General features: G+C 38.4%; 1 protein-coding gene across 1 annotated transcript in view; it reads left to right on the top strand.

The window, feature by feature from the left end:
- FAM135B (family with sequence similarity 135 member B) overlaps positions 1-26,281 on the top strand; it is a 178,972-nt gene that overhangs the window by 101,536 nt on the left and 51,155 nt on the right. The window contains exons 4-6 of the mRNA XM_071738441.1: positions 12,769-12,908; positions 19,179-19,249; positions 21,069-21,242. Of these exons, the coding sequence (XP_071594542.1) occupies positions 12,769-12,908; positions 19,179-19,249; positions 21,069-21,242 (385 nt within the window). The remainder of the gene's footprint in view (positions 1-12,768; positions 12,909-19,178; positions 19,250-21,068; positions 21,243-26,281) is intronic.

Below are 26,281 nucleotides of genomic sequence, written 5' to 3'. Positions count from 1 at the left end.
TATTCAAGGCTACCTGTCCAGATAGAAGTGTGATTTAAAATCTAAAGTAGACATGTGATTGGCAGTGGAAGAGGACAGTGCACAGTCCTGGCTTCAGTGCACAGATGAAAATAAGAATATTAGTACAGGAAGAGGAATGTGATAAATTACTGAGTATCACTTGTGGTTTCTAAAATGTCTGGCCAGTTTATAAAAGCTCAATATTAACTGCTACATGGAAATGGTTGTCATGCTGCATGCTGTATGGATATATGCTGTATGGTTGTATGTTTTATGGATAAATTCTGCAGTTCTGAAGCTCTCCAGCTCCTAAGCATCTTCAACACATGACTTGTCTGCACCTTTCCTCTAAAGACACTAATTCTGACCTCTGAATCAACCTCTGAGACAGGAAGGGAACAAAGGAATAGCTACGGTGCTGAGACACCACAAGTTTAACCATTATCAAAGAAAATTTTTCTAAGCCCCTGAAACTCACTGACACCAAATACTGTTGAATTCAGTAACAGTGGACAAAGATGCATAATAATAACCAGACATCTCAGTAGGGATGTAAAAGTAAAATGAACTGATGGCCCGCATGTGGATACCTCAAGAAATTCATCTGCATGTGGAAGTAACTAGATATCCAGCACAGTATTCCATTTTTTCTAAAATTTTTTATTTTTTTAATTCTCACTGTAATTTATGAAGGTTTTCTACCATTTCCACTAAAGAGTCTTGACAAGCCCATTTAGATGCTTTCCAGTGTCTCTACAGTTTTTCTTTCTTTTTTTCCTTCGTGATAATTTCCCATCAAGTCTTTAAATTTCCTCTATTAGCTTTAAATAAGAACAAGATAATTCCTACTCTTTTTCCCCATGATTCATCTCCATGGGTTCTTATATTCTTTTCCCTAGCTCTCATTTTCAAGGGCACCCATCCTTACAAGGACACGGACATGTGGAAAACTTCCTCTTGCTGTCTGTAGAACAGTCTTATCCTAAATCACTATTCCCTGGGTAATGGAAAACAACATCTTGGTTTTCAGCATTTGTAGAAGTACCGAGAAGGGATTTTGTTTCTACTATTTTTGAGTCTTCTTAACCTACTTAGTAGGTATGTTTCTGATTACTCTAGTGCAATATTTATGAGCTGGTATCTGCAATATTTGTTCTTCTGTCAGACTTTCCTACCATTGAAACCCAGAGGAACAATACACTTATGTGTTCCTTCTCTTAATTCAAATGTAGCAGCCAGAATTATGCATTTTTTCTGAAGTTGTGTCACTTGAATATATACTATTTATTTTATTATTCTTTGGGAAAGAGTTTAAAAAGTAGGGAGGGAGCTGCAACACAGGTCTGCTGTCATCTGTGAACCTTGAAAGAAGTTCTAATACCTCAGGAAACAATCCCATGGACTTCAGTTTTAATCTTGCAAATCATGTGTCCTGAATATTGTCAGCTTATATCAGGGATGTGTATTTGTCTCCATCGACTGCACTTGGGATCGTTACTTCCAAAACTATTAGGAATGATGATGGATAACTTCAGAGTTAACAAAACAAAAAGAGTCAAGATTTTGTTAAATCTTTGGAAAAACTTGTGAATGTTATTGTCACTAGACAAAAAATATCTAGAGACATATCTGTGCAATTTCTGTATTGTGGAAGCCATTAAAGACTTGCATCCCAGCTTCAGCAGCATTTCTCAGATGAGTTAGGTATAACAGCTGGGAGCAGCATGGCAACTGTTGTAATAAAACTCAGAGCTCAAAATGGCAGCCACAGACTGGTTGAATGAGAAAAAAAGGGAGGGAGAAGCACAAACAAGGCTCACGATTTGCCTAATGATTTATACACCAGGTTTTACACCAGGTTTTTATTTGCCATCTCTTCAGTGCTTTCTAAATAGTGTTGGTATAGCCACACACCCCAACAAGGTGGTGTCTGTATGGATGTCTGCTTAGCTGTAAAAACAGTTTTTTCTTCACACTTTATTCCCAGCTTTGCCATTAATTTTCAGGATTAGTTTGAGTAATCTATCATAACTCTGCAAGTTTACTCTCTCTAGAGTGGTGGTAATAAGACTTTTCGGACACCTTTATTTCTCTTAGAAAGCTAAAGGCATTTCAAATTTTTACTAGAGGGGACTTGATATGAGATTTTATAGATAGGATTCATCCCATTTCAGTTTCAAAGTCTTAGATGGGTTTTCTTGATGAAGGTGGGTAGGATTAAATTCAGGACCCTTTGTCTTACATTGATTAGTCCATTTAAGAGCTTGCTGGAGGACCATGATATATATGCAAAGTTTATGCCAAATAAAAAGACACAGTTTTCCAGAATCATTTTCTTGACTGACCCTTGACTCCAACTGAAGGCAATGAATGGTCTTAGCAGAAAATAGCCCAGAGAAAGAGAAGAGCTAATGATACTCTTGGCACATCACAGGCAGAGAGAACATTAATGCAGTTTAATGAAATTGTAGACAGAAAGCCAAATGGCTTGTGCCTGACTTGCATTGAAAAAGTATGACTGGTCTCTTGCTGATTTATGTGCATGTGTGATCCAGATGAAATGACAGGATTTCAATTGAGATAATGTGCATAGCTGAAAACTAAAAAAAAAAAAAAAAAATTTAACAGTGCAGTGCCAGAGGTTGATGGAATTTAACTGGGAAAGCGTATTAATAAGAAAAAATACCTCTGTTGCATTTTTATGATGAGCTATATAGGCAGTTAGGCAATTAAATCACTAATCACACAAGAGCTGGATGTCCTAGGAAAGGAGCAATCTCATATCTCAGCTGGATGGAAGTTTTAAAATATCTCTTCAAAGGAATGTTTAAAAGATACAAAAAATAAAGAACATTTTGGGTTTCAAATAAGCTTATGGCTTAAATGAAACAGTTCCTATTACAGAATAGCAGCATATTTTGCTTATTTAGAAGCTACTATATAATTAGATTATTTTTATTTTGAACATATTTTTTTTTCAGCAAATGGAACTTCAAGTTATTTTTGTGCTACTGTTTAGTGATTTTTTTATTCCTTTAGCCTCATTAATAAGCAAACAAAATTATCTTTTTACAGTTTTCTTGAGTATATAAGTGTTACCTGACTGTTTCAAGGTTTGTGATGAAACTTTTGTTGAAAATTTGACTTAAAGTCTGTGATTTTAGCTCAGGACTTTTTTGATTCAGTTGCTGTTGTGTTGATGAGATGATATGAGATGTACTATGGCACTGAGGGAGTAACGGGTGGGTCCTAATGTTTCCTTCCATACTTGAAGTCCTTGACAGATATTCACATATACACAAATATTTATATATACATACACTACATCTATTCACTCTTTAATATGTATTTTAACTGTTACATATCTGGATCTTTACACATTTGTGGTGTTCCAACTGTGCAAACATCACTTGAGAAGCAGTGGGAAAAGTGGAAGTAAATCTTCCCATTGCTTAAGACCAGCTGAGATGAAATCCTGGAAGTGTTCTCCTTCTGTATGCACCACTCATTTACACAAAATGGCTGTAGCAGTTGTAATAGAAAACAATTACCTGCCTGATGGCTGCAATGAATTAACTTAAAACATACTATTTATGTTTTCCTTTTTTTTTTTCTTTTCTCTTTATAATCCATCTTTTTTTCCAGAAGAGTTTTAAACTTCCTGAAAGGTCAGCAGCATGACAGTCTGAAATTGCCACAATCTTGTGATGCTGAAAGAGCTCTTCAGTATTTGGGGCTTTTAAAAGGCACTTCAACTCTTCAATCACCATATTTAGGACTGGATTAATTTTTATCCTTCAATCCTTTCACATTACGCAGCAATGCAGAGTGACATTGACACTGGAGGCACTTATAAAACATTTGCCTGAATGGTGTAAATTGACATTTATACAAACGGACATTTAAACAAATGCCCACTGGACATGAAAGTGAAATCTTGTCTTTTTTGAGCTCATGAGGAGATTTATTGTTGTCTATCTGGGCTAGAAGCTCTCTTCCAAAATTTAATTTTAGTATCGGATCCTTCTTTGCTCCAGTTCTGCAGGGCTAAATGCCAGATAATTTTGTGACAGGGTTGTTTCTTCTCTCTTTCACTCAGTACAATGGCACAGGGGCAGTGAAGGAAGGAAAACAGAACATGAAAAGCTCTGCTACAGTACATGTCAGTGGGCATTTATTAGACACAGTCACTTTCTGTCCCAAAGTCACCCCTTCTAATGTACTTGGCCAGAACTATACTTTGGCTCTTACTATTTCTCCAGCTTGTTATGAATTTCTTCTGTGTGTTAAAAGAGACATGTATGTGTCAACTGTAACTACTGTTTACCCAAGTCCAGAAAACCAGAGAAAGTCAACTAAGTGTCTGGTTTGAGGTGAATTTTTACAAGGAAGAAATGGAATTTCCAGCTGAAGTTTGCAGCAGTTACCACTATTTGATTAGTTGCAGTGGAGACCTATAATTAGCTCTTATTTAAGGAGACATATGGCTCCAACAGATGGTAAAGGAAAAAATGCAAGTTAGATAAACAGGGCTATTTGCACAAGATTTTCTGGTCTGCTTTGGCTATATTTTGCAGTACGTGCCTAGGTTCTAGCAAGATGGCATACTGTTCATTCAATGAATGCCCACGTCTTTATTTTCTCTAAAAAACAGCAAAATTAGAACGGTTTGCAACTGATTAAGAATTTTGGCAATAGTAGAAGAAATTAGGTTACAAGGAATCTTAGAAATTAGAAATTAGAAAATCCATACCTATAAAAATAGGGACTTTGAACAAGAATCAACTCTCCCTGTGAGGAAGGGATTTCATGTGCTGAAAATGAAGCAGCAGGAGATCCCAATGTCTGGATGGGTAAGGGAGGTAGTCATCTTCTAGATAGATTTGGGTTGTGACATTTAGTTCAGTTTAAACCTCCTTGTGCTGTGATTTACCAACAGTTGACTTTCCACTGAAGCAGATTAGGGAAGATCAAATGAACTGCTGACACAACATGGCTGTGTGGGTAGTAGCATAAGGTTTGTGGGTAGGAAGGTTTCAAAATGCTCACATCTTTTTCTCAAGTGAGTTCATTGCAATGCCCTTCATCCATCTGTGCACGAGTGACCTGGGAGAATGAACCCATCTACGTTTAACAATATCATATATCTCTGAGATTGTCTTGTGTGAACCCAAGTATAGAGGCAATGACATGCTTCTTGTAGTTCTGGATTATTTTGAAATAAAAGCACTTAAGTGTGCACTCTTATTCATAGAGAAATATTTACAGTAAAGTTCTATTTAGAACTCTGGCATCTTGATTATCCCATGATACTGAAGATCATTTCTTTAATTAAAGCACAACATCAGAACCTGTTTTTCCCCTCATCTTAACAGCAGCATAATAATTAAAATTCTTTCCTCAAAAAGCAACAGAGATACAAGAAGTTGCAAAGCAACTGGATAATATCTTTGTTTTCAGTGCTGTAATCATAAAATCATGGAATCACAGAATTCCATGAACAAATCCTGAGCAAGGCCTCGGACACAGTCCTGCATGACCCCCCGGTCTGCAAGCTGGTAAAATGTGGGTTTGATGGATGGACCACTTGCTGGATTAAGAACTGGCTTGGTGTCTGCACCCAGAGCATGTCTGTCAATGGGCCCATGTCCAAATGGAGGCTGGTGACAAGTAGAGTCCCTCAAGGATCAGTACTGGGGCCAATCTTTTTTAATATCTTTGTTGGTGACAGGGACAGTGACACTGAGTGCACCCTAAGCAAGGTCACTGATGGATGACACCAAACTGTGTGGTGCAGCTGCCACGCTGGAGGGAAGGGATGCGATCCAGAGGGACCTTGAAAGGCTGGAGAGGTGGGCCCATGCCAACCTCATGAAGTTCAACAAGACCAAGTGCAAGGTTCTGCATCTGGGTCAGGGCAATCCCAAGCACCAATACAGGCTGGGCAATGAGTGGCTTGAGAGCAGCCCTGAAGAAAAGGACTTAGGAGAGCTGGTGGGTGAGAAGTTCAACATGAGCCATCAGTGTACACCTGCAGCCCAGAAAGCCAATGGGATCCTTGGCTGCATCAAGAGAAGCATGGCCAGCAGGTTGAGGGGGGTGATTCTCTCTTTCTGCTCTGTTCTTGTGAGACCTCACCTGGAGTACTGTGTCCAGTTCTGGTGCCCCTTTTACAAGAGTGACATGGATGTGCTGGAGTGTGCCCAGAGAAGGGCCAAGATGATGATCAAAGGGCTGGAGCACCTCTCCTGTGAGGACAAACTGAGATAGTTGGGGTTTTTCAGTCTAGAGAGGAGAAGGCTCCAAGGAGGCCTTATTGGAGCCTTCCAGTATCTGAAGGGGCTACAAGAAAGCTGGGGAGGGACTTTTTAGGATGTCAGTAGTGATAGGAATAGCGGGAGTGGATTCAAACTAGAGGAGGGTAGATTTAGATTGGAAGTTAGGAAGAAGTTCTTCACCATGAGTGTAGTGAAAAACTGGAACAGATTTCCCAGAGATGTGGTGGAAGCCCCTGGAATTTGTTAAGGTCAGGCTGGATAAGGCTCTGAGCAACCTGATCTAGTTAGTGGGAGGTGTCCCTGCCCATGGCAGGGGGATTGGAACTAGATGATCATAAAGGTGCCTGCAATCATTGGAAATATTTGTTGGTTAACATTTATTCCAGTTTTCTTTGGCAGTTACAGACATCAGGAGGAGCACAATTGAAAATTTAATTATGGAAAGCATCTAGCTGTTGAGATTGGAGCATACTAATTGCTAAGATGCCAAACAGATTGCAGAGGGCATGGAAAACAGCCAATCCTATTACTTTGCAAACAGCAAGGGTTCACATGGCTTAGGTGGCTCTGGGGAAATTATTCATCATCAAGTCTCAGCTACACCAAGACATTGCCATTTCAAAGTCTCTCCTTGACAGAAATCAGAGGTTGGGTTATGCATATCATTGTCAGTTGATTCTGCCAAGGTGAGTTCATTGTTTGTTTGCTCCATGGAAATATTACTGGCATAGAACAACCATGAAACTTCTCAAATCATTTTTATAGAGGTTAAAAAAATGAGTAAAGGATGGATCAAATAAAGAAGATTAGATTTAGAGGGAAGAAGGGAAATAAATTAGGCATGCTGAAAGAAAAGGAAGGATGCTATAAAAGCTCAGAGTTGAAAAATGAGGAGGTGGAATATCTGGAGAGGAAAATTGTGATAATTGGTTAGTAGAGTTTGGAAGGAGTGCTAAAGCATCTTGTGTCTGTGTTAAGATCTTAGATTGAAGGAACAGTTTTGACCTGTAGAATGTTATCAACATCTTTGATTAGTTTTTCCTAGAAATGTTTTCCTCTCTTCACATGAAGTGGTGTGAGGCTTTTTCAAGAGAAATAGCAAAAAATTAGAACATTTGAAAATGAGGAAAGCTTAAGTTTCTCTCACATGTTTACACCTGTCATAATTTAACACTGGCCCAGCAATTAACAGAATGACAGATGCTCTCAATTAATCCCCCTCCCCTCCCTGATAAAGAAAGAAGAGAGAATGAGGGAGAGAGACTTATGGGTTGGAAACTAAACTACACAACTTTAATAAAACAGTAATGATTAAAAGGAAAAATTATTAAATATATGCAAATGTACAGAAAAGCAATCCATGTTCCTCCCTCCTTCCCCCCAATAATCACCACAAAGGCTGCAGGGCAGCCCTGGGAAAGTCCAGGCTGGACTCCTGAGGTTGGAAGCAGTTGAGAGCTGGAGGCAGGAACACACAGATTCAGGCTGGCATGGATCAGGAGCACAGGCAGAGGAATGGATGGAATCCTCCCAGGATGCTGAAGCAAACAGGGACAAGGGAAGAAGGGAAAGAAGTTGGTTGACCCTCATGATCCCTCAAATTTATACTGAGTACGACGTGTATAGGACCAAATATTCTATTTGGTCAATTTTGGTCATTTATCTTGTCTGTTCCTCCCTAAAGGAGGGCTGCAGGTGGGACCTCTTTACTCCTTTTCTTCTTCCAAGATGTTCCTCAGAATGAGCAGTGGCTTTGGTTCTGCGTAACATTCTGTTGCAGTAACTGTAAACATTGAAGCAGACACTGAGAAAATTGCTGTTAATTCCAGCAAGTATAGCTACTTACAAAAGACTTAGATGAAAGAGAAAGTACAAGACAGAAAATTAGCTCTATCCTGGCCCAAACCAGGACATCACCAACTAGGGATGCCCCCAGTCTGGCCAGGCAATACTTCCAGTTGATATACTAGCAGGTTCTTCAAGTAGAAGTTATTCCGGCATATGACACCCCCTTCAAAGCACAAACAGAGTAACACATTAGTCATCTAAAGCTGATTTCATTATAAAATTTATCTGATTATGTCTACTACCAATTGCAAATCTATGGTTAAGTGAGTTTGAACAAATGTCATGTTTCTGTAAGGGACTGTAGTTTCTGGTGATTGTCCAGGTTTCAGTGCTTTTTCTTGAAGATGTTATACCAGTTTTTATTATCCATTGATTATTTATTTCTGTCATGTTTCTGTAAGGGACTGTAGTTTCTGGTGATTGTCCAGGTTTCAGTGCTTTTTCTTGAAGATGTTATACCAGTTTTTATTATCCATTGATTATTTATTTCTCCTTTCCTGTCACAGCTCTCATTATACGCTTTGAGGCATTATGCAAAAATATTCTGTTCTGTTCTGTATTTTTTTATTAATCTATTGCATCCTTCAGGGCCTTTTCCATGTCTGCCACAGGCACCCATAACTACCTTCCCAGCACCTTCCTACTGGCAATAGTCATCAAAAAAATATTGTTTCCATTCTCTCTAAATTAAGCTGAATACAAGTAACACATTTTTTTACCGGTCACCTATCCATCAGTTCTTTTCCTATAAAGTTAGCTGGACAGATGTTTTTAGGGGTCTATAAGATCTACATAGTACAACCTCCCTCTGATTTTTAAAAGGGGTGAATAATTCCTGTGATAGAACTTCTAGATATGTCCATCTATAAAAAGTTCCAGATGGGAAGATTAGGTTGACTAGACTCTGTTTGGGGGAACTTGGTAAAATATATATGAAGACAGTGAGAAAGCATAACGTTTTACTGACTCGTTTGTACAGGTAGCCTGTGCTATGTGTTTGAAAACCTACAAAACCTGAAAGAGCCCTTTTGCCCTTCCTTTTTTTAAAAAATGCCATACTCACAAATCTGTGAAGGGATTGTGATGGGTGGCTGTGGGAGGACAGGATCTTTCCTGTAGAAACTAATAGAGAGATGCATCAAGAGGCTTTTTTCATTCTCTGAAATCAGTGGTTGTTGAGCACAGCTGCCTTCTTCCTGCTTCCAATGGTTCTTGAAGCCCTGAGACATCTTTCACTTTCCAGATAATTTGAAGAACTATTCAGCCCAAAGAAGATAAGCAGTAAATGGAAGAGCCACTTAAGAAAAAGAGGCAGAAAGTAGGACTCCTTCTAGCTTAAGGGGCACCACAAGTCTCACAAGTAAATCTCCTAACTAGAAACTTTACTGAGGAAAAGCTCCTTGCTACAAAATTAGACTTTCCTTGTTGAGTTCACGAAAGCTCAGGCCTTTGAAACTATGGAATAAAGAGCTAAATGCAGGTCAATACATTCTTAGCTCCAGCACTCACCAGGGAATGAGAGCTCCCAGCAGTTCCCACACACTGTGTCTTGTCTTCCTTGGACTGCGTGTGAGTTCTGAGCACTGCAGGCATAGCTCAGAGCTGTTTGTGTAGCTGAGGTTATCCTAGGAAGAGATTTGGGAAAACCTACAGTTCCAGCTTCCCTCCTGCACCATTCTGTGCTTCATGCCAAAAGATAGGTACCTCTGTGAATACAAAGGTACATCTGTGTCCTGCCAGCAGCCCTCTCTGCTTTAGCTTCAGCTGTGGCACATGCCAACCATAATGCCACTACCTGTTAGCAGACAAGTCTGTGGGTTTAGAGAGGCACGAGTGTCAGAAGGTATCCCAGGAGCAAGAGGAAGTTTGTAAAAGTTACCAGGATGCCGATGTTTTCATGGAGTAAGGAAGAGTAAGTTTGGAGCAGGTACCACTTACTGCTACTTAAGAGCACAGAATATGTCAGAGTGCTACTTCCTGGAGGGCACTGCCAATGGAGATATTTTTGTTCCCCTTTGCTTCAGGGGGCAGGATGTCAGCATTACTAAAAGGATGTCATGCTCCCAAGCCCTCCTCTACATCATACTTTAAGAGAGAAAGAAGGAGGCTGTGGCCATTGAAATAGGCAGGGATAAGCTGTGTTGGGGAGATGATCAGGCACTCTTCTATAGGTCTCTGCCAGATCTCTGCTTTAAACTGAGAAAATTTTTATCCCTGTAGTGTCATAGTCTCACTGATACGAGACAACTCTCAGCATTGTAGCGTGTCTTTGACTTTGACCTTTCAAGCAAGAAAAACGACTCTTTATGCCACCTTACAAATCTAAATCCTAAAGCAATTACACCCAGGGGGTGGTCTGCGTAGGAGTGTGTTTGAGAAGAAAATGACATTAAACTTTCCATCCTAGAAGAGTTCCACTATATCAATATCCAAATCAAATAACATAAAGCTTCCTTTGTCTGCCTGCTAGGCATAACAATGCGCTGGGCCTCTAATATGATTTTTGTGGTGTCTCTAATATGATGAGGTTTAAATTAAAATAAATATGACTGCATGCTTTTGAAGAGCTAATCAGGCTGAAACATTCTAGCCTAACTGTTATAGCACAAGGAAATAAATGTGTATTTACCTAGTTTGCCTGGACTTATACATACGTATTGTGCAGGATATGTGGTGGGAAGACAAGAGCAGGGTGAAAACACTTAGGCTGTTTCTGAGTGGGTAATAGGAATGTTATTTGAATGTACTCTGGATGACAGTTCTATGGTTCTGACAATTAATTAGCTCAAGTCTTACTGGTCTTATTGGTATTTAATCAACTTTCCCCCTGGCCCCATATGAATTTTTTTTTTTTTTTTTTGAGAAGATACTTCTTTGTCTGCATTATTTCAGTTCCAGCAGACCGGCGCCACAAAAACTAATCATTATAATGACAAAACCCTGTTCACTTGTTTACCAGGGCCTTTAGTACATTTTATGGTTTGTTTTTGTTTTTGTTTTTTTAAATAATTTCTATTCTTTTCTATTTTTATCCCCTAACTAAAACTTTACCTTGGGAAATCATTAGTCATCAGTTCATCTTGGCTCACTGATTTCTAATTGCAGAATATATATGATTCTTGCAAAATATATATGATTCTTGCAATGAAAAGCAAAGCAGTAATTTTGGCACAGCAGAATAAATTTCTGTTGTGATTTGGAACTCTTGACAAAATAGCAGTCCCTAAGACTTTCTGACCTAGACTTTTACCTTACTGCAGCTCAGGGACTCAAATAATTTTTATAAAGGCACAAATTTCCAGAAGTGCCTTATGAAAAGCTATTTTTTTATTAAAAAGGTATGCCTACTATCTTCGTGTTGATGATCACAGATCTGCTTCTCTTGGAAGGACAGACACTGGTACTTTTTAAGCATACCTTGACAGGAAAGTTCCAAAATGCCATTTGTTATAGGACCATATTCCAAAAGCTCAGATTCCTACCACACTGAATGCTAGAAAGTAACAAAACTAGTTCTGAGTAAATTCTGCAAGGAATTGTTGCTCAGGGACTGCCTAAATAGAATTAGCAAGGAATTCTCATTAACAGTCAAGACACAACTAAAAGGTACCTAACTCTGGTGCTCACATGCTCAGTAAATAGTCACACAGTCATTGCAGAATCCTCTGGAAGGAATTCACTGCAGTAAATGTTGTTACCTCCAGTATGGGTTTGTGCAGCTAAACAAGTCACACTGCTTTCCTGTGAGTGAAAGAAGAATTACTCAATAATCAGTTTGCTTCAAGCAAAACTTTTCCTTCAATATAAAGCACTTGTCAGATGAATGATGTCTTAAATTGTATGGGCACCACTGTAGCCAAAATGAAATACATACACTGCAGGCACCTGAAAGTTAGGAAGGGCCCCTGTGTTTGTGTGTTCATTTGTGGATACATCAGCACAAAGATTAAGCTGTTGACTGTCTAAATTCAATGTGGAGAAGCTTAAGGTTTTCATTTTTTAATCTCTCAGATGAATTCCAGTTGAGTGGGCCAAGGTGGCAGCTCTCACATGGGTCAAGGACCTGACGGATAACTCAGCATCTTGAAAAAAGTGGCTACATTTTTCTTTTTCTGTATTTTAGTTTATGGTGCCTTTATGATGCCTTTGCGCTTGATTCAGGCTCAACATTTGAGATCTGCTACTGAATACTGTCCCCATTTCCAGGTAGTAGCTTCTGGGAACAGCAGAAATTACAAAAAAACTCCCTCTTCTGAAAGTTGTTCATTGTAGATAAAAGATGAAATTTCATAGGTGAACACCTCCAGTCCTCTTGGTGCTTGGTAGCAAACCTCCGTAGAAGACTATTGATGCTTTAGCTTTCACTTTAAATAATGTTAATAGTTAGATGCTGTCAAAGGGTCAGCTATTATTTTGAAATCCATCCTGCCTGCAATTTAAAATTTATTTTCTTTAAATCCCATGTTCAGAAACCTGCAACCCACTATAACAATCTGTTCCTTTACCACTGAGAATTATTGAGAATGCAAGTGTTTATTTACAAGTACTAATACAACTGGCCTAGATAATCCTGGAATGAAAACAGGATAAAAATAATCTCCCTGCAGAAATCACACCAGGAACCTGTCTGTGTTTTGTTCAGGTGAGTCCAGCCTTTGCTCAGCCTGCATTCATGAAAACAACGTTTACAGCAGGATATTTCAGATTCTGTACAGAAATGAAGAGATCATTCTTAATGAAGCAATGAACTTCAGAGTGCACCTGCTTCTGGATGGAGAAAGGGTGAGTTGTCTTGGAATACATGTATAAAATCATAAGGGCTGGGATTTGATTCCTCTTACCTAACTGTAGGTGTCCATTGCACAAATATATCCATTTTAGAAGTTGTCATGGTGTCACTGTGCTGTCACAGTTCTCATCAGTGTAACTGGTGGAGTCAAAAAATAAATTTTAAGATATAAAACTTAAAATATAAAATATATTAAAGGTGAAAAACACTAACAAAATATTAAAAAATACATGTTTAAGATTTAAAATTTTCTATATATATAAAATACATTATAAAATTTTAAAATTATAAAATTGCTTAAATATAAGTAAAAGCTTTTTCTCTGTGAGAGTGACAGGGCACTGAAACAGGATGCCCAGTGAGGTTGTGGAGTCCCCTTCTCTGGAGATATTCAAAACCTTCCTGGATGTGTCCCTGTGTGGCCTCCTTGAGGTGATCCTGCCCTGGCAGGGGGGTTGGACTCAATGATCTCTTGAGGTCCTTTCCAACCCCAAACATTCTGTGATTCTGTGTAAAGACATGATTTATTTGAAAAAGTACCAGCACCTGCAGTATGAGATCAACTGGTTTGTACCCATCATTGCCAATACTGACAGGGGCTCCTGGGGTGATTTATTTATTTGTAAATGAAATATTATAAACATTTGCCTTAGGTCACACAGACCCTCGGCACTGTGCCTGTTATGAAGAGTAGTCTATGTCTTGGCTTTCCAGTGAAATAAAATGTTGTTATATATTGGTAAATCAGTACATCAGAAACTCATTTTTATCAATCATAATTTATCATCTGTGCACTGGATCACTGGTTCTACATCTGCGTATCTGTGCAAATCTTCCTCACCTGAGAAAACCAGGAATCTTCTGCATCTTGCTAGGACCAGCTTCTACTCCAGCCATCCATTAGTGCTATCCTCTAATCCTCCTCTCTCCTGTTGACTTTTCTTTGCTGCAGCAATGACAATACTGTGACCAAGCTACCCAATCCTTTTCCTCCACTCAGATGTCTCCTCACCCTACAACCCTTCTTTTTCTGTCATATCTCAGCTAGAATGGGTTCATACTGAGATCTTTCTCCCCATTTAGCATCCACTCCTTCAGCCAACATGGTTAACTACACAAGGTACTACATGATCTGAACCTCTCAACCTGCTGGGCACCCCTTGCTGCTGTGAAATCAATGCCTTCCAGTGGTAATTCCTGTTCCTAAGAGCTACAAGAGATGAGTAGCTACAAGAGCTACAAGACAAGTGGTCTTGGAGTAAGAGAGCACTGTTTTAAAGGACTGTCAAACAGAAGGGGAATAAAGTATCATAGTAGAATGGCACTCAGGCCTGGTCCAATGTGTCATAGCTGTGTCTTCCCAGCACAGGGGCTGAAATAAAATATATGGTACTGGTAATGACTCTCAGTGATAATGAAAGACACAATGACATCAGGTGTTTTAGCAAAATCAACATACCATCAAAACCAGGTCGTTTAAGTTTTGCAGCCAATGTGAATCAAATTCTTTTTGCTGTACTTTGGACCAGAGATGCCTACCTGCCCTTCCTTGTATAATATGTATTTAAGCATAAAGAGATTTAAAAATTCTGGTTTGTCCTATCTCAGGTTATATATTTGCATGGGTTATATATAGATACAAATTAAAACAGCTGGAGAATGTTTATTGCACATGCTTCTCCTTCCTGCTCACTTTTTTCTTAGTATTACATTTTTGTTTGGTTGTTTTTTAACAGTCATGAATTTATTCTTCCCTAGAATTGTTGTTTTGTGTTACATGAAAAATTACTAAATGCAAGTTTATCAGTATTCATTAGGAAAATGTTCCAACATGCTTAATTGAATATTAATTTTATCTTTCCTCAGTAGAACATCTCTGATTAAAATCCCTCCCTTCAAATTATAGCAGTTTTCGCTGTGTTGAGCAGGGATGATTTCTGATGATTTTTGGCATTAATATTCAGAAAAGTTGTGCACCTCACACAATGCAAATAATTCCCACAAGGTTCTTCATAGCTAAAACTCATTCTGACTCTTGATGGGTGCATTGCACTTGCCTTTTTATAGGTGGTCCCTTGTGAAATTCCAGCTCTGTAGTTACAGAATGGTTTTGCATGGAAACTTTTCGTTCATTGAGCAGATTAGCACAATCAACTTGATGTTTTCCCTTCACAGCTTTAAAAATTTGATATAAATATGGAAGAGAGGATGGTTTAGAGAAAGTGTTGCATCTTTGCTAGATAATATGTTGGATGCAATCCCTGCAATGTGATACTGACAAAACAACTAGAGATTTATGCAGGGTTTTAAATATTATCTCTGTTTATAACTTCTTAGCTTATTTAACACACAACAGATGCAAGTCCTTTTTTGTGCCATTTTTGTGCTGTGGTGATGTTTCTTGGGTTGAGGGCAAAGGATCTGTTCACTGCTTTTTCTGTAAACAGAAGTTATGGTAAACAGACAAGGAAGTTAGACTGGGTAATGGAAGTATATTGGGATTATGTACTCCATGTAGTTTCTGGTGTCAGAACTGGAATTATCAAATATTACAGCAAGAGAGCAGTATGCTTTCTCCTCATGGTGCCAGGGTAGTTTTGTTGAAAAGATAGATTGCTGAGATAGGTTCAGTACAAAAAAACCCAAACAACAAAACCCAACCTGCATGTCCAGATTAGATTTTTTGCTACTGTTTCTTTCTTTTTTTTTTTCTTTTACCTTTTTTCTTTTATTTCTTCCTCTTGCATTACCCTAGATAAGCTTATATATGGAAATACATCTATTCTGCCTGTCATTAGATGGAAAAAGCTCCAATTATTTGCCTAGAAGTTGCACTGAATGTACCTTTCACCATATAAACGGTGCTTTAAAACTCATTGGTTTATTAGATGCCTTTTCCTATATTATCCCAGAAAGCAGCATTCTTTAATTCATAGGAAATAAAATTGCAGGGCTGTCGCAGCCATTAGTATTGTAAAGAACTCTAATTTATTTTCATAAGCTTTTACTTTCATTCTTATTAGAGAAGAAGCACTGCCTCTTTCATCAAGCACTAAAACAGGTAACGTGTCTGTCTCCTTGCTTGCTGGCTTCATTTAAGGACAATTTAGTAGCAGGGAGAGGACATAGTGAGGCAAGCTGGGTTATCACATTGTGTTAGATTTTACACTTTCCAGAGAGATTTGTGTGAGATGGGACATCCAGATCATTGACTCTGACATTTTGGCTAAATTGTTAAGTATTATGGAAGTGCATCACAGGAATGATGGAAACTTCAGTTTTAGCATAGCTTTTAAAAGCTCAACCAAAGATATAAATGTAAACCTGAAGAATAATAATTTAAAACTGAAATTATGCACTCCAATAGAGGTCAGTACTTTCCTTTGCATATACTTTTTATTGTACAAAATACTTTTATTTTTCATATTCAAATACTTTCTACTGTAGAGATTCCAAGCAGTGTTTAATAAATGCATTTCCTTATCAGTGAAGTCCTTTGGCAAGAGAGGTAGAGGTTAGAAAACAGACAGAACTCTGGACAGCACTTTCTGGAAAATTGTGTGGGCTCAGAGAGAAATATGGAGCCTTTGCAGAAGACGTGAGGCCCAGGTTGGGAGCACCAGAGGAACCTTAGGCACACCCCATCAACAGAGAAGAGGATCATGAACTTGCATACTTATTTTCCACAGGACACAAGATGATGGTACACGAAAACACAGAATGGTATTAAGCTGATGCAAACAATGAAGAATTGATCAAGCCAGAAATGACAAAATTAATTTCAGTCTTATTTGATTTTAGGAGAAAAAATGAAATAATGAAATGCATATACTATTTCAAAGAAAGTTTCAAAATTTCTGTTCATAACTGACTTATTTTTGACTGGACAGAAGATCATTTGAACCATAGAATCAAAGAATGGAGCAATATTTCCCAGTATTTTCTCATCTTGTGCATAAGCCTCTTATTATCTCCTCATGAAGATTCCAATGAATTTTTTAATACATGCCCAGTTTTCACTTGCTTTAATATTTTCAGTTCCAGTATACAAAGAAAAACATGTAATCTGTGTGGTGAGAACTGCAATTTGATTTACACTGTTTGAGTTATTTGAGTTTTTAGAGTACTATAAGCAGTCTGATTTCAAGAGAGTTTGTGGATTAAAAATATCCTATACCTGCATTTTAGTGCATGACCTGCTGCAGTGAAGATTATCTCTAAGACTCACAGACATCTGCTCATTGCCTCAAGGTGTTTTGAGGTAGTGTCACTGGCTGCTGAACTTCTTTTAAACACAGGCTCAGGTTGCAGTGACAATTGCAGGTGCTCAGCAGTATTAGGCACAGAACCAAATTTTCATCCCCCCTGTTGGAGGATGAAGTGTGTTTTGTCTGAAGCACTCTACTTGAATTGAATTTCTAGTTTAAATTCAGACTGTAGCTTCAATAATGATTATTTCCTTTGCAACAATAATTAACTCTGATTTTCAATGACAACAACTCATTAAAAAGCAAAAAAAGTAAAAAATTTTTTTTTTTTTTTTCCCCCAGAAGACATACTTCCAGGTATTTTGAGACAAACAAAAGAAAAAGTACATTTTCAGCAAATGCAAGCTGGAATTTTCTCCTGATGTTTCTGTGCCTCTGGACATGCTAGAAGAAATGCTGTATTAGCTCAGAAGGGTTTAAATTTACATCTTTGATAATTTTGGGAAAGTATAATCAATCCTTGACTAAATTTTCTTGTTTCAACAGAAAAAGGTTCACTTTTGGAAAACCTGTACCTATTTTATGCTTTACAAGGTATCAATCCAACCTGTTAGAGCAGGCTATAAGCTAGATGCATCAGTGCATTTTTTATATAGTCAGTTGTTAAGAGGGTTCTAGTCAGCTCAAGAAAGTAGAATTCATCTTGCCTAATTTAAGCCATTCAAGTGTATTTAGACTGAGATATTTCTTAAACAATAGAAAGAGACAGAATCAAACTGAAATCAATTGTCCTTTTCTCATGTGTACCTCAGGTCATGTCAGCTCACTGTATTAATCTTATTGTTTCTTTCCACTGGCAAAAGACAACCTAGATATCTCCCCTCACCTTTTTGTGATAAAGATTTGGTAAAAAGCAGTTGTACTGATAATACTCTCTTCCCTATCTCCACTCTTCTATCCTGTTGCACTCTGATATACAATGAAGGATGCTTGCACTCTAGGAAGAAGACTATTTTGGTAATAAGTGTTTTATGTTTGTATTTCCATTTAGGTTGATATAAATTTGCTTTAATTCTACTAAATCTGTATTGCTGGGAAAGAAAAGATACTTCAAAACAGTGAAGGAGAAAGTGCTGGGCAACTTCTTCCATTCCAATATATTACTTTCCATTTATTTTAGTTGTTTTAACTGTGCCAAGCTGGAATGTATTATCAAATGTAGTCTTTCCTAGGTGAAGGTAAATAACTGAAAGCTTTCTTCATGTACCTCTTCAGAAAATCCAACGAAAGAATTGTTGACAATAAAATAAGTGTGGGACCTACTAGATAAAGCTACCAGTGAGCTGGTTTATGATCACACTTGGTATCTTCATTGTTTTTTGTGAGCTGAATTCTACCCTGTATAAACATGTTCAGAACTCTCTAAGAGAGGCTTCCATTAACTGCAGAAAGCATCTGGGAGGAAGAAAAACCTCAGTTTTCTGAGAAACAAACTGAAAGTATGAGGATGAGAGATCAGAAGCTGTCAGAATTATTTGAGTTATTTCTGATTGGTTTAAGCTAGAAACTTTGGACCTTGTATTACTTACAGGTAGGTAACCAGAAGGATTCATGACTATTTATGACTATTGCTCAACCAAGAAAACCAAGTCCTTGTTCTCATTCAGCTGTCAAGATAAGCCAAATGAATATTTGCTCAGTGAAGGAATGGAGCTCCAGAAATACTCCACTGATTCTCAGCATGCAAAGAGCAACCATACAACAAATGTAGTGCTCTGCACACTCTGCTTCATGTTGTCTGGAGTGATCTTTTTGACATGACAGGACACCCAGGAGCAGATAACACCCCTGACTGCTCTGGTTTTCTCTAACTCCTCCAGCTATTACCTCGACTTGCTGTCACATTTGGTCCTTTCTGGAACTGTAATGGGGTGCTGGTTTTGCTGCATTTTTTGCCTTTGCTCTTATGGTACAAACCCAACCACTTTTGCTTCAATGCTGTGAGTGCTATCTCCCCTTCTCACCTCAAAGTAACTTGCATTTCTCTTTTTTTAGGTGGAAGATGCATTGAGTGAGGCAGATTTTCAGCTCAAGCTGGACCTGCACTTTACTGATAGTGAGCAACAGTAAGTGCTGTTTTATAGCTTAATTGGTAATCAGGGTTTTGTTCAACTGGGAAATTACTTAGATGAAGTGACAGTCCTCTGAAAAAAAGGATAGGTAAGACTTTCCTTTGCCTTGGTTCTGAAGTCTCTATGTCTCTGCTCTCTGGATGTGAAGAGTGTATCTCATGCACTTTAAAGGAACAACATTTTCTCTCCTTTAAGTATGAGGTTTTCAAAAATGTTAAGTGTTGCTCTATATCTGCTGCTGTCAGAGTCAATGGGAGTATCACCACTGACCTCCATGTGAGAAGAGGCTGAGGTGCAAGAATGCATTTATCTCAGGAGACAATGAAGTGTTTTCTGGATGAAGATGGGTGTATGAACATGCTAAGTGCTTTTCTTCTATTTTAAATGAAAGCTGTTTCTATTTTTGGAGGAAAGAGCATTCCCAATGAATCTGATGTCTTAAAACTGCATTTGATTCCCGAATATTTGGTGAAGTGGGTTTAGAATCACTTCCTGAGACACAGAAGAAAGTGTGATCCCAGACATTCAGATTCCCTGTAGCAGAAAAGGATTCCAGTGACTTCAGCAGCATTTGTGGGAGCTGGAGTGGGTGCAGATAAATAATCTGAGCTGTTTCAAGATGAGGCTTTCTCTATGTGATTTTATTCTTATTTGTAGGGCACCTAAACAAATTTCAAGAACGTTTCCTTATATCCAAGACACAGAAGGTGAAAACTTGTTCACTCATACAGGAGGGACTGAGCCATCAGCCATCAGCTGTGATGGGTCATCAACTATGGGGTGTAGAAGAGAGAAAAAAGTTACATTGAGACCAAGGATGCAAGAATAAAAAGAACTTAAACATTCAAGCTATGAAGTTGTGCTCTAACACATACGTATAATTTCTGTTATCATGTGAAGGGTTAATCCATTTTACTATTTAAAAAAAGAGCAGTGATTTTTTGAAAAGGCTTTTCTGCAAATCTCATTGAAACCCTTCCTGGGACTAAGTATGCACTGCACTCAGCCATCTAATTTTTTGTTTTCTTAGCTCTTGGAAACAGTTGGATTCAAAAGCGTCTTTAATGCTGTAAAACAATTCTTTAGAAGTGAATTTCACTTGAATGGGCAGGATATGGTATTCTCCAGGTTTTCATCTCAGTCTCCATCCCTATAGACTCAACTGTCACGTGGCTGACTTCACACCAGGCAACTTATTCTGGAATAGTTATGGTCAAACTTCAAATTAAAGTCTTGGTTTGTATTTACTGAAAAAAGGAGAAGCTGGTACAGCTTTATTTGTTTCTCTGTGGTTACTTCATCTAATTTTTTATTACTCTTGCAAAAAGTTGGGGTTTTTTTTTCACAGCTTGCCTGAGATGATTTTTCTTGCAAAGAAAACCACAAGAAGTGAGCTATCCTGGCTATGAACACTCAGATAAGCTGAGCAGTTTGATTAATACGTTCTTTATGCTAGCTAGTTCTTGATACTAGTCAAGAACTAATACACCAGTGTGTATCAAGGGCCAATTATCAAGTGTGCATCAAGTCACCAATGGAAACTAGAATTACATCACATCTACTTGTATACAGTAAATTTGTGTATCTATCTATCTATGTATCTACATCTGTTAACTATGATTTTTTTTTTGTATGTAAATGTATATGTATATTTGTGTTTATGCCAGGCACAAATACACCGGAGGTTTCTAATCACTTATTTAAACCCTTATGAAGCTGTGAAATTATAACAATTCATTTCAACCCATCTCCCTGTGGCATGCTGTGCTAACTCATGCTTTCAGTCACCCTTGCAAACCTCTTTATCTTCCAGGCTGAGGGATATTCCAGCCATCCCCATGATCAGCAGCCGTACAGTGTGTCTCCACTTCCACCCCCGGAGAGGTCTGCACCACCACGTTCCTGTCATGTTTGACTATTTCCACCTCTCAGTGATCTCTGTCACAGTGCACGCATCCCTGGTAGCATTACACCAGCCTCTGATCAGGTAAAGGACACAGAAATGTCTTCTGAAATGCAGAGGGGGTTCCTCTTGTTTTGTGTTTGTTTGATTATTATGTAGGAGAAGCAGGGCAGATAATTAATTTTCAAGGTTTTTGATCCTGGGCTAAGAATCTGGAGACTGGGGTTTAGAGCCAGCCTCTGACCCAGGCTCCTTCCCTTAATCAAATACTAGGGGCCTGATAAAAAACTTGCAAGATCTTCGGGAAGAGATTTAGAAGTTTTAGATAGTCTTGACCTCTTCATTCTCCGCCTGGAACATTAAGGAAGTGAAAATTCTCTTTGGCAGTTTTTTTCCTCTGTAGTCCAGAAAAAACTAAGAGCATTTATATTTTTTCCCCTGTAAAACAATTAAGAACAGTTGAACTCTGTGGCCTCTATGCATTAGAATAATTCATAACACAGCTAGAAGGAGCCATACATGAGTGAGTATTGGATAAGACTCCATTGAATTCTTGCTTTTCAGAATAATCTGATTTGACTGTGCAGCAGTATAAGGCTACCTGCCATGGGGGCTGGGTGTGATTTATGTTATCTGACTCCTAACGACAAGAAAATAATTTAGAACTCCTTCAAATAAAACAGGGCTGGAGGTCAATATCCTCTAATATTTAGAGGAGGCAAGGGGAATCAAAGGTCTTTGTGGCAATTTACTTTGTGTCCAGTCTTGTTATCATGAGAGATAAAGAGTACAGAGAGGAAAGGAAATCCTTTGGTCCTGAAGCACAACACCTTGTTCAGCATTGTGCAGCTCCCCTCACTCCAACAAGGCCTGGCTCTTTACCAAATGACCAGGAGACTCTTAAGTTAGTCAAATATTGTGCAAAGAACACTGTGCCAGAAAGAAAAGATGAGCCTATAAGCTATTTTTTCCTCAGGTTTTGACTTATTACATCTTTGTTTCAGTTCTCCATTTGTATAAAGGCATTGCTTGTACACAATGCCATAGAATGAATAAAGTTTGTAAGAGGTTGAGTTGTGACAGTGACATAAGTTGTATGAACAGATATGGACTGACTGTCTTCTGCTGCTGAGATGCAGGTAACCTCTGTATCTCTCCTACTATATGTTGACTTTTTAAATGGTGAATTAGATTGTAACAGACTACTTCTAACCAGATAATTTTGCTGAGATAATTTACTCACTGTTCTACTATATAAAAGGATGAAACAACAATACTTATCAGGCTTAATGACTGTTTTCAGTGCTTTGTTATCCTCTAATGAATGGGGCTGCAGAGACTTGTTTCTGTTATTAGGCATGGATCACATGATGAGCAACCATTCCATAGTCAGATTATTATAGCCTTTAAAATATGATTTTGTTGGCATTTACAAAGTATGCAATATGTTACTTAATACAGTGGCATGAAGATATTTGACCAAACAATATAGAGTTTCATTTGCTTAAGCTAGTAAAATCATTCTGAAGTGTGATAGTAAGAAAGAAGGTTTTTTCTACTTGATAAATATTCAAAAGGGTTTTTGTATCATGCATTCTCTAAATACAAATCAGAGTGAAGACACCGGTGTAAAAGAAATGCCAGTTCCAAGCATTTAAAAACAAAACCAGCTAAAATGTACTAGTTTTTCTTGTAGTTCAAAGATTTCCTTCTTATCATGTGTCATTGACATTTACTAGATACAATGAAATAAAAAGCTTTTGGAAAGTTTTAAGTCTCAGCTTGACAGGATGTTGAGACATAACATATAAATAATAATATTAGAATGGTTAGACTAGCTGATCCTTCAGGTCCTTTCCAACCTGGAATTCTATGATACTGCAATAAAATTAGATGTTTATTTTTGTAATACAATAGATCCTGAATGACTGGGAGTCTTTTCTGTCACATTATAGAAAAAGAAAGACCAGATAATTTCACTGTCTGGAAAAAAAAATAATCTACGCAATATTTCACGGTGCTTTAGTTTGCTACCCTGAAATGTCCCATCATAGTGTGTGCTTTATATATATTTAGATATTATTTCTACTCATGTATACGCTTAAATCTAAAATAACAGTTCTGGACCTACCACAAAAATTAAGATCACAGGTTTTTGCTGACCTGTAGTTGTCCTGGAAAATACCTTTGCCTGAAGCCAGCTCTTGGCACATATAAGCCCCATGAACTCAGCTTTTCATATTTTACTAACTCTGTTGTCAAATTCCCCAAAGTTCTTCCCTTTTGCCTGTATTTAAACAGTGAAAGTAGCTGGGAAATGAGCAAGAGCAGCTCAGGCCCTTTGCTGCAGGATTATGTACAAATAGCTCCTGCTGGGAAAATCTTGCTAGTGTTACTCCATTACCTCCATTTTCTTGACAAATGAACACTTTGACATGGATCTTTTCCCTGGTTGATAATTCTTGTATAAGAATTATCTTAAGTTTGATACTTCAAAGCCATCACCTCTTACCAAAGTGAGAATGAGCGAAATTCATGTTTCTGGGATTCTTTGCATGAATCCAGATTGAAATTTGTGATTCAGCTCTTCTAAAGAGTATAACCCTCAGCTTTTTAATGGGATCCCAATTCATGGCAGCTGCCAATGTCTCTATTTACTAAGGAGGTGAGAGGCTGGGTAGGAATGTGATGAAGCAGACTTGCCACAGGGTTATCTCTACAGCAAACATATTTGTTCTGAATGTGGGATGGCCAGGAGCACAATGGGATAATTTTTGGGTTTAGATCACCTCCTTTCATGGCTTCTGGGACAGCCACATCCTTCTGAAATGCTAAAGGGACTCTGAGCAGCAGCAAAGGGGCCTTGACTTTTCTTTACAGAACACTGACCCAGAGCTTGGTTTAAAATTCTCACTTTGACATTTACAGTTCTTTAAAAAGTACCCCTGGGGTGGCTCAGGACTAAGTCCAGAACTTTGATTTTCCAGGAAGGAATGCAATAATAGGAGAAAACAAGAATGCAGGGTCGAGGGGTTGTGATAACGCTTGTTGCAAAATATTGCTCTCCTCACCTGTATCTTGCCCTACACCCAAACCCTTCCACCAGGCACAGCAGGACAGTTTCACACGACTCCTTGCAAACCCCAGGGCTTGAGCTGTGCCCCTGTATAAGGGCTCTGAGCCCTTTACTCTCCTGCAGTGACAGCTGCTGTGTGTGTTGGTGTCTGTACTGAATGCTTTTGGCAGGTGCAGATCGTGGAGCAGATTTTCATATTTCTGGGATGAGAAACAGAAGAATCCAGAGCAGGAGTTGGCTGGCACATCCCTGCTAATGTCACAAAGGTTACAGTCTTTACCCAGGATGACAGAGGATGATCCCAGCAAGACTGTCAAAAGATAAACAGAAAAAGTGAACCATGCTTAGGCTTGAGAGTACTTCCCTGCTGCATGCAATAAATGAAGCTATTTTATTCTCTTGCCTAAGCTTTAGAGGCTAAATATGAGTAGTAAGCTGCAGGAGGAAGGTGAGGGGAAGTTAGGGATTTTGGACTTTATTTTTCAGGTTTTTTTTTTTTAATATAAATCAGCTTGGTTTCTAACATGAGGCACTGCCTGCTCCTTTAGCTTCCTGTCACTGGCTTCTCAACCCGTCCAGTATATAAGTGGAACCAGCAGTCATTGGCCCAATATCATCTGTTGGAAAAGCCATGTTATTCCAGCATAGTTCAGACTTCAAAAAATTTTCTGCTTCCCAAAAAATATTTATATATCCTCCAAATTATTTCTCTTTCACAAAGAAATGCATCCATGCTGGTGGTGAACAGGTCTTCTTAGTCTCAGGCATGCTACAAGCTCAGTGCTGTTCTTACAATGGACTCATTAGAAAGCAAACAAGAAGAAGCATGGTTACCTGCTTCACTAATTCCATAGACAGCTTTCTTACTCCTTCCTGAGGGGTTTAGCATATGACACTGTTTATAAATAAAAGCACAACTTGCAAATAATCTCTGAAACAAGAACCCCAACGTACAGTTTCCCTCACACTGAAAAGGGTGCCCTACTTGATCAGCAACAGTTCATGTTCAGCAGCATGGACAATAGGACCTGGCTGGCATTTCTTCTACTGAAGTTTATCTAAATGTCTTCCACTACAATTTATCTAATGACTTCAGATGATTTCCTGAAAGCTTTCCAGAAATATAAGAGCTGTGTTGCAGCACCAAGCTGCTCCTATCTGTACAGACTGATCCCCCCAAAACAGTGCTTCACCTAAGGGCTGTGCAGAATCCAGCTCTCTCAATAGCCACAGCATCTGCACTCTTATTTTGACCTTTCAGACATTTTCAACCTGAAACAAAAATCAACACAGAAAACATCAAGGAGGGGAGGAAAAAAAAAAAAAAAAAGACTTAAGACTTGAAACTCCTGCAGATAAGCAAGATCCTTCATCACTTCTCTCTCTTGGTTGCATAAATAGGGGGTTAAATTCCCTCAGATTTCTTGATTCTCAACTTTTAATACTTGTCCCCATTTTCATACCTACATCTCCATGAGAAAATAAAAACACCGAAAAGTAGACTTTCAGGATTTTACTTGCTCATATTGAATGCTTAATTGTTCATGTCCAAATTAGTGTATGAGAAACAAGAAATCATGGTGATGTCTGAGATGAGGAAATAATATAATGCAAATATTGCAGATGGAGAAGCTAAGATCACATACTGAATTTCTCAGTGCCTTGAGCTTGTTCTGCTCTGGGAAGAAGTAAAAGGACCAAAGGGACCAAAAGAAGTATTGAAAGGTTTCAGCTCTCACCTAGTTCTGCTCTGCTCTACTCCACTGCTCTGAGGAATCAGACCAACCCTGGCTATCCTTGAGCAATTTTATCTTACCTAAATTATTTTATTCCCAGGCATCCTCCTGTTCCTCAAAAGCATGACTGATGTATCCATATGTGATAGGCACACAGTGTTACCCTTTGCACCTTGAATCTGGGTGCAGGACATGCAGGTCAATTTTTCTCCAGTTTTAAGCACATCTGGCACCTATTTATATAAATATCTGCATATTATTCTCCAATATAAATAACAGATCATCCATATACCCTATGGACACCTGCCAGT

Source organism: Heliangelus exortis, chromosome 2 (genome assembly GCF_036169615.1).
Source record: "Heliangelus exortis chromosome 2, bHelExo1.hap1, whole genome shotgun sequence".
In the NCBI taxonomy this organism is placed as follows: Eukaryota; Metazoa; Chordata; class Aves; order Apodiformes; family Trochilidae; genus Heliangelus; species Heliangelus exortis.
The sequence above is the reverse complement of the archived record's forward strand: the minus strand, read 5'-3'. Positions and strand labels throughout refer to the sequence as shown.